We start from the raw sequence: 13,285 nt of genomic DNA on the forward strand, positions 1-13,285 counted from the left end.
TCGTGTTCCTGGTAGTTAAAAGCAGGATCCCCCAACGACAGGCTCCCTGCAGCAAGCTCTGCCATTTTTCCGCTCGTTTTTTGGGTGTCTTTAATCTCCGTTTCACGCCAAAAGAAGTGTGCGCTGAAAGCGAGAGGGACTGGGAAGGAGAAAAATAGCAGCAGTGTGACATCCCCGGATAAGCAGCAGGGTCTCGTCACTGTTTGCCGCAGCAGGGTTGTTTGGGTGTTGTAGTTCTTACCGCCGTTACCTTCATCCGAACGTGTTCCGAAAGACTACAACTGCTTTGCTACCGCCCTATTGAGGGGTCCTTCACCAAGTAATGTGCCTAGAAAATGTAGTTTTTCCCCAATGATGTGCCCTAAATTGTTTTATACACTTTTATATACGAGTACATTCCAGTTTTCAGTCAATATAGTTGAGGTGTTGGTAGAATTAAGTATGATAAAATAAGCGTAGATAACTAAAAACAAACATTATATTTGTTGTTACTGCATGTTTCATTCAACTTTTTTATTTTTACATATTTTTCACCAACGAAATATGTGAATAAAGTTAATTTTATTGTTTTTATATTATATACATACATACATATATATATATACATACACACACACACATATATATATATATATATATATATATATATATATATATATATATATATATATATACATATATACATATATATACACACACACACACACACACACATATATATATATATATATGTGTGTGTGTGTGTGTGTGTGTGTGTGTGTGTGTGTGTGTGGGCCCTGCGATGAGGGACAAGCGGTAGGAAATGGATGGATATATGTGTCCCTTACGGGGGTCACGTGTCTGGTGTGTGTATATATATATATACATACATACATACATACATATACATACATATATGTATGTGTGGGAAAAAAATCACAAGACTATTTCATCTCTACAGGCCTGTTTCATGAGGGGGGGTTCCCTCAATCATCAGGAGATTTTTGCTTGCAATCCTGATGATTGAGGGAACCCCCCCTCATGAAACAGGCCTGTAGAGATGAAATAGTCTTGTGATTTTTTTCCCACACATACATATATTGCGCTCTACTACGGTATCGAGCACTATTTTTTGGATAACCTTATTAAGACATATATATATATATATATATATATATATATATATATATATATATATATATATATATACATATATGCACACACACACACACACACATATACATACATATATATACATATAAACATACATATATAGACATACAAATATATATAAATCCATATATATATATATATATAAATATATTCCAGGGGTTGGAATTGGGGGTTAAATCACCACTGCTCCCCTCACCTCCCAGGGGGTGATCAAGGGTGATGGGTCAAATGCAGAGAATAATTTCGCCACACATAGTGTGTGTGTGCTAATCATTGGCATATATATATATATATATATATATATATATATATATATATATATATATATATATATATATTTGTTGTCCATCCATCCATTTTTTACCGCTTGTCCCTTACGGGGTCGCGTGTCATGTGTGTGTGTATATATATATATATATATATATATATATATATATATAGTGTGTGAATGTGAGTGTGAATGTTGTCTGTCTATCTGTGTTGGCCCTGCGATGAGGTGGCGACTTGTCCAGGGTGTACCCCGTCTTCCGCCCGAATGCAGCTGAGATAGGCTCCAGCACCCCCTGCGACCCCAAAAGGGGCAAGCGGTAGAAAATGGATGGATGGATATATATATATATATATATATATATATATATATATATATATATATATATATATATATATATATATATATACACACACACACATATGTCCGACTTACTGCCCGGCAATGTGGACCAAGCTCTGACACCGATCATACACGAAGCGGATCGCCACAATCAGACAATCCGATACCCCATACCGTCTGTGCACTCCCCACAGGACTTCCTGAGAAACACGTTCAAATGCCTCCTCCAAGTCCACAAAGCACATGTAGACTGGTTGGACAAACTCCCATGCACCCTCAAGGACCCAGCCGAGAGTATAGAACTGGTCCACAGTTCCACGACTAAGACGAAAACCACACCCGAGGTTTGACTATCCGGCATAGCCTCCTCTCCAGTACACCTGAATAGACTTATCAGGAAGGTTGAGAGGTGTGATCCCACGATAGTTGGAACACACCCTATGGTTCCCCTTCTTATAGAGAGGAACCACCAACCCCATTCTGCCAATCTAGAGTTACTGCTCCCAATGTCCACGCAATGTTGCAGAGTCTTGTCAACCAAGACAGCCCCACAGCATCCAGAGCCGTCCCCCGATGAGGAAGAAACCCCAGAGGAGGCAAAACAAAAAACACCAGGGACAAAATAATAGGGAAAGCAGGCAAGCAACATAAATATAACAATACCCGCCACCCCCTTTAATGGACGCCACCTGGTGGCTTACCTGGCTTCTCAGGTAACCGATGATAAAAGGTGGATAATAAAGTGGGGTCGAGAAAAACAGATTGTGAAACCCAGGAAAGGTCTTCAGGGCCATACCCTTCCCAGTCGACCAAGTAATGAAAAAAACTGCTCCTTCTCCTTACATCCAAAATGGCCTTAATGGTAAATCTAGAATGACCATCAATAAGCCACTCCCAGCACTTCCGGAATGCCCATGGGACTGGAGACAATGGGTTTAAGGAGGGACTCATGGAAAGCAGGATGCATCTTGAAGGAGTCTGGAAGACGTAGACAAACGGAAGATGGAATAATGACTCTCTAAATAGGATAAGGACCTACGAATCTTGGTTGAAGCCTTTTAAGGTCCACATGACGAGGTAGGTTGCGGGAAGATAACCACACCTTTTGGTCAGGCTTGTATTCAAGTGCTGTGCTACGAGGGCGGTTGCCAAGGCACAGGTTGTGTTTGAAGGTGCAAAACAGAGCAGCTCGAGTATTACATCATGCTTGGCGTGCAAGGCGCAGGTGGACAGCCACGGAGACATCGGCAACTTCCGAATTCCAGTGATGGAAAGGCAGACGGTTGATACCCGTAAGCCGAGTGAAATGATAACATGACGCTGGGCAAAGAGGACAGCGTGTGATGAGATGGTCAGCCTCCCCACAGTACAAGCACAACTTCAAAGGGAGACGTAGGCTCTTCTCAGCCGATTCCCTCCTAGCTGCAGGGGTTCCACCTCTGATGAGATCGGCATGGAATTGACACTGTATTGGCTGGACGGCAGTAAGACGATCCCCGAGACCACTCCCACTGTGACCCGGGGGAAGCTGATTCTCAATCGCCACAGCCAGTGCGATGAGTTCAACTTCATCGAGGTTGTCGGGGATCCTTAGCGGAATCATTTGCTTACGGATCCGATCAGCAAGGCCCAGGGAAAAGACGTTCACCAATGCAGTAGTAACCCACTCTGCGCAGCAAGCTTGCAAAATTCGATGCCGTAATTGGTGATGTTACACTGCCCTTGTTACAATTGAAGCAGAGATCATGTCGCTTCTCGTCCTCGTAATTCACTTTTAAACATTTTCTCCATTGATTTGGCGAAGGTGGCCTACGAGAGGCATAGGACAAAACAGCAACTCCAAACTGCTGTACCCCAGGCAGCCGCTTGTCCGGATCATGTGCCACAGGACAAAAGCCACACAGGCTTTCTCAGAGAAAAAGGCAGCAGGTAAAAGTTCAAAACGAATCTCATATTGGGTGAGGAAGGACCGTACGTCACCCAATTCACCGGAAAAGCGCTCAGGCTTCCAAAGGGGTGGACTGGGGGCTGCAGACGTGACGACAGAAGATGGGACATCAACGGGAGTAGGAGCACTTAGCTGGGCGGATGCAGTGGCCGAAGAGGAAGTCATGGCTTGCAGCGTGGTGTGTAAACTTCTCAAACTGGGTCTTGAGTTAATTAAGGCAAGTGTCTTGGCGTTCTGCCAAGGCATCGACGCAGACCGCAAGAGCGCCAAATTGTTCTTCCTGTGGGCAAAGATGTTGAGCCTGCTGGTGGAGTGCAATCTTGACATGCAGGGTCCATTTTCTGGCTGATGTATTACTGTCACAGCTTATTCAATAGTACATCCCCGGATGCAGAGACATGGAGCAAGGTTGATTAAAATGTGCAACACTTTATTAATGATAATTCAAACAATAAGTGATGAGGCAAAAATGCCCACCATGAAAATATTGACCAAACAAAAAGGAGATGGGGCAAAAGTTCACACCATAACATTTAGTCCACAATGAAGCTTTGGGCTAGTGATGGGACCAAATGTGCCAAGGCTTCGAGGCGTGTGTCGAGGAATGGAGGGGGTGTTTCTGCGAAGTGCGTATCGAAGCTTGCTTCATTTAGGGGAGGAGCCGGACATGATGACTAGTGAAGCCTCGTCAAGTTGTACCACGTGACCACTTCGGGACGTGGTTCAGCCTCGCTGCCCGCTTGTACCACGTGACTGTTTCCGGACGTGGTTCAGTTATGCCGGGAGATTCCACAACTCATAAACCGCCCAAGCTTCATTGAAAATGTGGACTTTTGCAACTTGTGGTCAGTTTGGAATATTGATAGAGAATAAAAATATTTTTTTAAATGCCACTAAAATCAAAGAAGGATGACAAACTGAATCCAAACGACAAACGTAATATCCTTGTAATGAATATTAAATGATCATCTTGTCAGTGACCTCATCAGAACTTTGCTAACACAATGGTTCACGCATCCACTTTTATTCCACATGGGTTCGATTCTCAGCAACGTCAGTTCTCAAAATTTGTTTATCACAACACTGTAAAGTGCCATTCATATAAAACTTGCAGGCCGCACCAACATTAGACTTTCATATTAAGATGGGGGCAGCAAAATATCCTGTCGAGGGCCGCCTTTGGCCCGGGCCGCAAGTTTGGGACTACTATGGAATTGTGTGAGCCTCCCGTCGGTCGGCCTCCTAGTAACAGTGGAGATTGTACAGTAAATGTTTCTTTTATTGTGGTTAATTATGGTTAGTTTGTATGTTTAGCACTTATAGCAATGCTGTGTTGCATCTGTTTAGCACTGGGTTCTATAACTTATTGCTCATCCTCTCTGACATTGTACAGTAAGTGATATTATGTTTGTCTCTCATGAAGTTTCCCGTAAGTAGTGTTGTTGTTGTTGAAGGGAAAAATGAATGTTGTGATGCATCTGTAAAATGAATGCACTGCCGTATGCTTAAAATGAGAAAAAATATGTAAATATTACATGTTATTAATAACGTGTCTTTTACTACATAACATATATACTTGCAGCATATATATAACACCTTGATGGAGGTGTTTGGATGTTTTAGAGTGCTTTACAGGGCAGAAGAGAGCGACTCCCATGAACTCCATTGTTTATTTACGGGTTAGAATGCATAAAGGAATAAAAGACATATGTGTTCTTGTCTCACATAAGGATTGTGAATGATGGGCAAAATTCCAAAAAAGGTCAGTTCCCCTTTGGGATGAATGAATAATGTTCAAGGCATTTTTTTTTTTTTACACAGTCTTGTATTATTTTTATTTATTATTATTAATATATAATTATACTGTATAATCGACATTAAGCTGTAAAATTGGCAATGTAAATTTAACAAAATTGTGCTTTGCTAAACCTACTGTTTTCCACAACTATACATTCATTAGTTTCGCTCCAGCTGTATGATTTATAGAAGCAACACTGTTTTCATTAGTTTTGGTCTTTCATTCTTCACCTTTTTGCTTTTTATATAAAAAAAAACCCAGATGCATTATTTAGTTTCTAGTACTTTATTGCAAGGAATGATCCGAAATTGCACATTGCTTTTTTCATACACAAAAAAAACACCGCAATGAAAATATAATTTAAAAAATAATTTCTGGGGACAAAGAGGAAACAAACAAAAACAAATCTACATAATAGTTATGCATGTATAAATACCCATTATTTTATATTTCGGGTTGAAATGGCAGACTGTACCCACTTAAAATATCAACCTATATTTTGATAATTATTAACAATTGTAGTACAGAAATCTTCCGGGTATAATTCATAACATATGTATATTTTTTGTCTAATATTTCCATTTCAATTATCTGTTTCAGAGCTGTACAGGAAGTAGAGTCAGTAAATATGGTAAATATGTACTAATATTCACATTTGCATATTAAAAGAGGACATGGGAACATTTTGATAAAGGTGAATATCAATGACATAGAATTTTTTTCAAAATGAGAATTTATTTAACCTGATGCACTGGTATTCGCAACTCCAATTCCCACAATTCACTGCGCGACGTGACGTCACGTATTCCGTGCGTCTTCCGTGTCATCGGCACCCGGCCCTGGCATAGGATAGAGGTAAGAATTGTTGCTTATTTCAAAGAAATGGTTAATGGAGTAACGAACGTAAAAGTGTGAATATAAAAGTTACTGTTGTAACTCACGTTCAATCCAATTAAACGTTATTTACTATGTAGTTACCTACATTAGGGGGCGAAAGTTAGGCACGCCTCTGTCGTACTAGTCGGCTAGCTAGTCTTGTACTCTCAGTCCGCATAAAACATCAACATTTAAGAGCAGATTAATTTGAGTAACCACCGCAAAGCTCAACAAACGAATCAGTGAGATACTCCTTGGCTAACTGGGCGGTACATTTAGTTGGTGGAGAGAGAAATTAAACAGTCAATGGGTTGTTTATTGACAACGCTAGCTCGGCGGCTAAGCTAGCTATAGCTAACTAGTCCACACGAAGGCATGTCTGGCATTAATGTTAAAAATAACCTGGTCATCTTCCGCCCTGACTTCTATGTACACGGAGAGAAATCCTAAAGATTGACGCATGCGTACTGTACGTTCTGTTGTAAATATGCTGCAATATTCGAGCAGACTGTTAGCCGTGAAAGAAAGCGGCATTATTGAAGTGTCATTCAAGCCTGCTGGGTGTTACCGCGTGTTTGAATGACACTCGCCAGTTTGGTGTTAGAAACGCCGTTCGATGACTTAATGCGATCAGCCTGTACTTTGACCGTTTGCACATTCTATTATTCATTTAATATACTATTTGGGTGTAGTGAACTGTAGGGATGATGTTTGATAAGAAATTATCGAGTTCGAGCCTATTATCGAATCCTCTTATCAAACCGATTCCTTATCGATTCTCTTATCGAGTCCAGATAGGTTGTAGTATATGGAAAAAAAGACACAATATTTGGTTTAACAAAAGCTCACTTTTATTATATAAGAAAAAAATCAAATCAAATAAATAAATATTGACTGCTACCCCCCTAAAAAAATAAAATAAATAAATATTGACTGTTGTTACCCAAAGTATATTAAGTGGGATTTTTCAGAAAAACAAATACATACAGTAACACAAAAACAACCTGTCTCTGTGATCACTATAGGTGTATAAATAATAATATAGTGTTAAATAAAATCAGTCCCTTGGGCACAACACTGAAAATAATACAGCTCACCAAAAAGTGCACTTCTGCTGCTATTTGACATAACTGTTTGTTATGATGCTTTGACATTTTTGCACTTTATTTCTTTATTGAAATACAATTCTATGAAGAGAAAAGTTGCTAAAAAATGAAAAGTTAAAGCTAAAAAAAGAAATACACTTTATTGAGTTAACATTATTTCTTTATAGGGGGAAAGGTGTGATGTTATGAGCGAGGCTAGGAATACAGCATAACAACTACATTACCCAGCATGCAACGGTAGCGACAAGCATGCGCGGTAGCCCCGAAAAGTGTTGTTGCATGTCGTCACACGGCAGCAAAGAATGAGGTTATGAGCACGCTGTGAAAGTAAACGTCAAGAACTCAGCCAACACGCCTCGTCTGCATTATTTATAATTAGACAGACAACACATATGCAGTGTGATTTTGTGTGTTTACAAGGAAAGAAAAACAAAAGTTAAAAAACGGGAGATCATGTCATATATGTTGTATATATATGTACCGGTATGTGCTGCGGTTGCTTTAAGAACGTTGCGACAGCTGCCGTAAAGGAGGTGCGTTGCTAGCCTGGTTGCTATGTTTCCGGTTGGTCGTTAAAGTGTTCGTCATGTGTTTGTACCCTGCTCAAATCTCTCAGTAAAGTTATTCATTGGATTATACCTTTTGTTTTGAACTTTATTACACCTTGGAGCGCTTTTTCCGGTCCATTGTTTTTTCTGCTTTCCCTATCTGCACCTAATGACTGAGCTACGTGACGTAATTTCTTGTGATGTCTCACGGGGCATTTCTGGTCGGGACGGGATTCGTTCAGAGGAATTCGAATAAAGAACCAACTCTTTTTCTTTACTATAGTGGTCTCGATAACGGGTACCGGTTCTCAAAAAGGGATTCGAGTCCAAGGACTCGGTTCTTTTCTTATCGAACAACCGGGAAAATCGGTTTCGAGTATCATCCCTAGTGAACTGCTGCATCATGTCGTTTGTCACATTTTGTGTCATCAGTACGGTGGCCGACAGGGGCAAAACAGATTTACATGATTGATTGATTGATTGAGACTTTTATTAGTAGATTGCACAGTACAGTACATATTCCGTACAATTGACCACTAAATGGTAACACCTGAATAAGTTTTTCAACTTGTTTAAGTTGGGGTCCACGTTAATCAATTCATGGTATAAATATATACTATCAGCATATTACAGTCATCGCACAAGTTAATCATCAGAGTATATACATTGAATTATTTACATTATTTACAATCCGGGGGGTGGGATTTGGAGGGGGTTAGGTTTGGTTGATATCAGCACTTCAGTCATCAACAATTATATCATCTGAGAAATGGACATTGAAACAGTGTAGGTCTGACTTCGTATGATATGTACAGCGAGCATAGCTAATATATATATATATATATAACATAGCTAATAATTTAATAAGAGAGCCATAAACAAATCTCAGTTTTCCCCGCTTCTGCAAAAAGTCTGCCAACTTTTTTTTTATCCCTCTCATGTCTTAAAATAATTTTTATTTTACCGTGAAAAGTAAAATGGGTTCTTAAATTTAAATGTACTCAATGGTAATCCGCCGTGCACTGAGACCATAGTAAGTTTACCGCGAGGTGATTTTATATTTTGGTAGTGGGTCAGGGCATCGGGAAGGACGTGACCCCAAGCGTCATGCGTACCGGCCGACCTGTGTGAACCCCGCGTTACAAAGGGGGCGAGGGCCCGTTCAACGCTGCTCGCATTTTTAATTTCAATTGACTTTACTACATTTGTGATTCAAATAACACAAAATAACCTTTGTTTAGGCTGCAGGATCATCAGCCAGTGGCCACCCTTTTATCAGTGGTTTGCTCCTTTATCTGCAGCGGTTGATTGCAGCATTTATAATATGCAGCATTTCTCCCATTTTTTTGTTTCATGTTTTGTTTTTGTTTTGGATCATCTGTGTTTGAAACGTTTTGATGTTGCTGCGTCTTTGCCCATATCGCCGACTGTAGTTTCGGGGCTAGTTTGCAGTGTGTTGTTAAAATGCACTGCGTCGTCCTGTTTGTCATATTTTGTCTAATCAGCTTTCAGTATGATGCAGCACACGTTGACAACACTGCAAACCACACTCCCAATAATAAAACATCTTGTTTAATAGATTTCCCCTTTACATTGTCAATCAACACAGCAATATTAATGAGAAACCCACATTCAGAGAATGCCAGAGTGTTGAACTTTAGAGCAACACCAATATGATTTGACCTTAAATGGGCTCTTTGCAACATTTACACGGCTGCCTAGAGGGCACTAACTTTCCAAAGTATTGTAAGCATTATTCCCTACTCACTTCTGGCTTTCAGCATCCCATTATTCAATACAATTAGTAATTGTAAAAATGTAGACATTAAAAAAAACAATAATAGTAACATAAGAAAGCAGGTGGTCTTCTTGTTATATTTTTTTAGTATTAAAAATATAGCGTTGAGCAAGTTGCAAACAGTCCCTTTAATTAAAATGTTGTTCCATCACTTCTTTGTGATCCTCTTTGCTTCTTTTTCTTCTTTGTCCCATGCAGCATTATTCAGGATGGTGGAAGCTGAGCCTCTTTGGTGGGAGCAGCTAGGCTCTTGCTTCGTGCGGCACTACTACCAGTTATTTGAAAGTGACAGAGCAAAACTTGCAGATCTGTATGTAAGTGTGACTTTGGTATTGAGCAGCTTTTCATGGCAACGGATCAGCTTGTACAAGTGTAGTGCACACACCTTTTGCCAATCATAAATTAATAATGCGACAGTGGTTCAGTGAATCATTCACGTTCGGCCCAACCCGACTTTACGAAAAGAATAAGCCATAGTGACCATATGCTTCAAACAGTACTATGTCGTACTGTGCAATATCACAATAGATATCGTCGTAAGACATAAACATTTCTGTTGTACGATATAATGCTCTCTTGTTTATATTGTAATTTTGGGTTGTGGCTAATGTAACTGCAGCTTTTTTTAGGTCACTTTAAATAACTTTACGTTGAGAGCCGGCGAGAGTATGAATGTCAACAATTTAGCAGTCTGCCACTAACATAGACGGAAAGCACAACCAACAAAACAGGATGAGGAATTAGTGCCAAGAAGAGGGAAGAGGAACTATTTTGTTTGGATTAAAGAAGTCAGACGTCGATTGAAAAGCGATAAATGGCAAAATATGCCGCCAACAAGTTGTCACTAGAGACTTTAACACGTCTTATTTTTTTAATCATTTGAATACACGACATGAAGAACAGTACAGAGACCGTGTAAAAATGCCACCACGTACTAACGCTATCTCTAAACCACAAAGGGACGAAAAGAAAAACACACCAAACGAGTAGACAGAGTTGTTGTCCAAAAGACATGCAGTCTTGCAGACGCTGATGAATTACAGATGACATCTCTAAATTCTTATGTGTAGTCATGGCTCTAGCAAGTAAACACTGTCAAAAAGATGGGTTGGCACTAAAAATACGTCTTGTTTTTTAATTGTCCTGCCGTTTTTATGTATAAAATGTGTTTTATAAATAAACGAAAAGATGAGCAAAATTTACGTAATGTTTTGTGTCTGTATATACTGAATAAGTAGGTATCCTTTTTAGCCATATCGCTATATGAAATACTATATCGCTATCAGGATATATATATATGAAAATATTTATAGTCATACTAACAAATCAGTCCATTAACTGTGTGTGTTAGAAAATGTTTCTCTGTAAAACAGTAATTTGTTATTCAGTTGAATTGTACAGTGACTTCATTTGTTTTTTTATCACTTTTACCGTACTTCATGAGAAAAGGGAGCAAGTCCCGCTTTAATTGAACTTGTCTCTACCGCACAGATTCCAGAGTCATTACTAACCTGGGAGGGAGACATACTCCATGGAAAAGAATCAATTATGAAGAAACTCCTTGTAAGTTTTTCTGTTTAAAATGCCTAACAAATGGAGAATGTACTTACTGTACATAGCTGTTCCAAGTGACAGGCACATTGGCAATTTCATTCTGTGTGACTGTTGCATGATCACAAAACTATTATGAGGTTAGGGTTTCTTTAAGGATAACACATTAGTAATTGTGTCTGCCATTTTTGATTGTGCATCTTTGGAATATTGCTTGCAGAGTATTTTTTTCATTGTCTTTTAGCTGTTTTTTCAGGAAGCACCTCTACATCAAATGTATCTGTACTAATTTCCTGTGTATGTGACAGAATTTGGACTTCAAAAAAATAGAGCATACAATTACAGCACAGGACCACCAACCGACCCCAGACAACTGTGTCCTGAGTATGGTTGTCGGACAGCTAAAAGTAAGTACAGCTGCTTTATGCAATGTGATTTGTGGACCTGTGACATTTTCTCTTTCATACTGTTAATCAAGCTATATTTAACCTACTCAGTGGCCTTGTGGTTAGAGTGTCCGCCCTGAGATTGGTAGGTTGTGAGTTCAAACCCCAGCCGAGTCATACCAAAGACTATAAAAATGGGACCCATTACCTCCCTGCTTGACACTCAGCATCAAGGGTTGGACTTGGGGGTTAAATCACAAAAAATGATTCCCGGGCACGGCCACCGCTGCTGCTCACTGCTCCCCTCACCTCCCAGGGGGTGATCAAGGGTGATGGGTCAAATGCAGAGAATAATTTCGCCACACCTCGTGTGTGTGTGACAATCATTGGTACTTTAACTTTAACTTTAATTTATGGACACAAAAAATGATTCCCGGGCGCGGCCACCGCTGCTGCTCACTGCTCCCCTCACCTCCCAGAGGGTGATCAAGGGTGATGGGTCAAATGCAGAGAATAATTTTGCCACACCTTGTGTGTGTGTGACAATCATTGGTACTTTAACTTTAACTTTAATTTATGGACACAAAAAATGATTCCCGGGTGCGGCCACCGCTGCTGCTCACTGCTCCCCTCACCTCCCAGCGGGTGATCAAGGGTGATGGGTCAAATGCAGAGAATAATTTCGCCACACCTTGTGTGTGTGTGACAATCATTGGTACTTTAACTTTAACTTTTATTTATGGAGCGAGAATATTCCTCAAGCACCAATGCATGCACCTATAAATATGAGGTGGTTGTGTGGATGGATGTTAAACAGCTGATATTTGTGTTTCAGGCTGACAACGATCACATCATGGGTTTTCATCAGATTTTCTTCCTGAGGGAAATAAACGCATCGTGGGTGTGCACCAATGAAATTTTCAGGCTGTCCCTTCACAACTTTGCCTAGCCAATTCCTCCACTCTGATGGGCATGGGCAGCAATAGTGAAGGATGCTGTATAATGATGGAGGGAAAGGAAGACTTGAACTTCCCTCCTTCTGACTGCTTTGTTTGTTGGACGAGCATGCGAACACCGGAATCTAGATGTCAAACTTAAAACCCAGTACAAATGCTACTCCATTTTGTTTTATATGCTGACAGTCAGATATTCTATCAGACATTCACTGATTTGTTCTACTTTTGGTCATGTTTTGTCCATTCAGTCTCAGACCAAGCTTGGGTTTTCAGTTTTACATTGCGTCTTGCCATGCTGATATGTTATGAAGTTTGCTCTGGATTTCTTTGGTGTGATTAGTTTTTAATATTCCTTGATAGAGTGCTGCACTATCATAACAATTGCTGATTCCCATATCACCACCAAAGACTTACAGCGGACAATAATATCTGACTTAGCTATGTTAGTCAGCATTTGTTCTGTCCGTCTGTCTGACTTCCCTCCACAGAAAAAAATGGCATTTTATCTGGACAAGAGAAAAAATTCACAATAAAACCTGGCCTTTTTTCATAATAA

General features: G+C 39.9%; 2 protein-coding genes across 3 annotated transcripts in view; one reads left to right on the plus strand and one right to left on the minus strand.

Moving 5' to 3' along the window:
* The window catches only part of ranbp10 (RAN binding protein 10), a 53,999-nt gene extending 53,751 nt beyond the window's left edge, over positions 1-248 (minus strand). Inside the window, exon 1 of one of the 2 annotated variants that reach the window (XM_061969884.2) lies at positions 1-248. This exon is cut by the window's left edge and continues 134 nt beyond it. In XM_061969884.2, the coding sequence (XP_061825868.1) occupies positions 1-65 (65 nt within the window). In that variant the 5' untranslated portion in view covers positions 66-248. The other variant, XM_061969885.2, reaches the window with a different exon arrangement.
* Positions 249-6,239: 5,991 nt separating this feature from the next.
* nutf2 (nuclear transport factor 2) lies at positions 6,240-13,285 on the plus strand. Its single transcript, XM_061969882.1, has 5 exons — positions 6,240-6,363; positions 10,035-10,150; positions 11,328-11,399; positions 11,696-11,794; positions 12,609-13,285. Exons 2-5 carry the CDS (start codon positions 10,046-10,048, stop codon positions 12,720-12,722), a joined length of 390 nt encoding a protein of 129 aa, XP_061825866.1. The 5' UTR covers positions 6,240-6,363; positions 10,035-10,045; the 3' UTR covers positions 12,723-13,285.

The sequence above is a fragment of the Nerophis lumbriciformis genome, linkage group LG10, assembly GCF_033978685.3.
Source record: "Nerophis lumbriciformis linkage group LG10, RoL_Nlum_v2.1, whole genome shotgun sequence".
NCBI lineage: Eukaryota > Metazoa > Chordata > Actinopteri > Syngnathiformes > Syngnathidae > Nerophis > Nerophis lumbriciformis.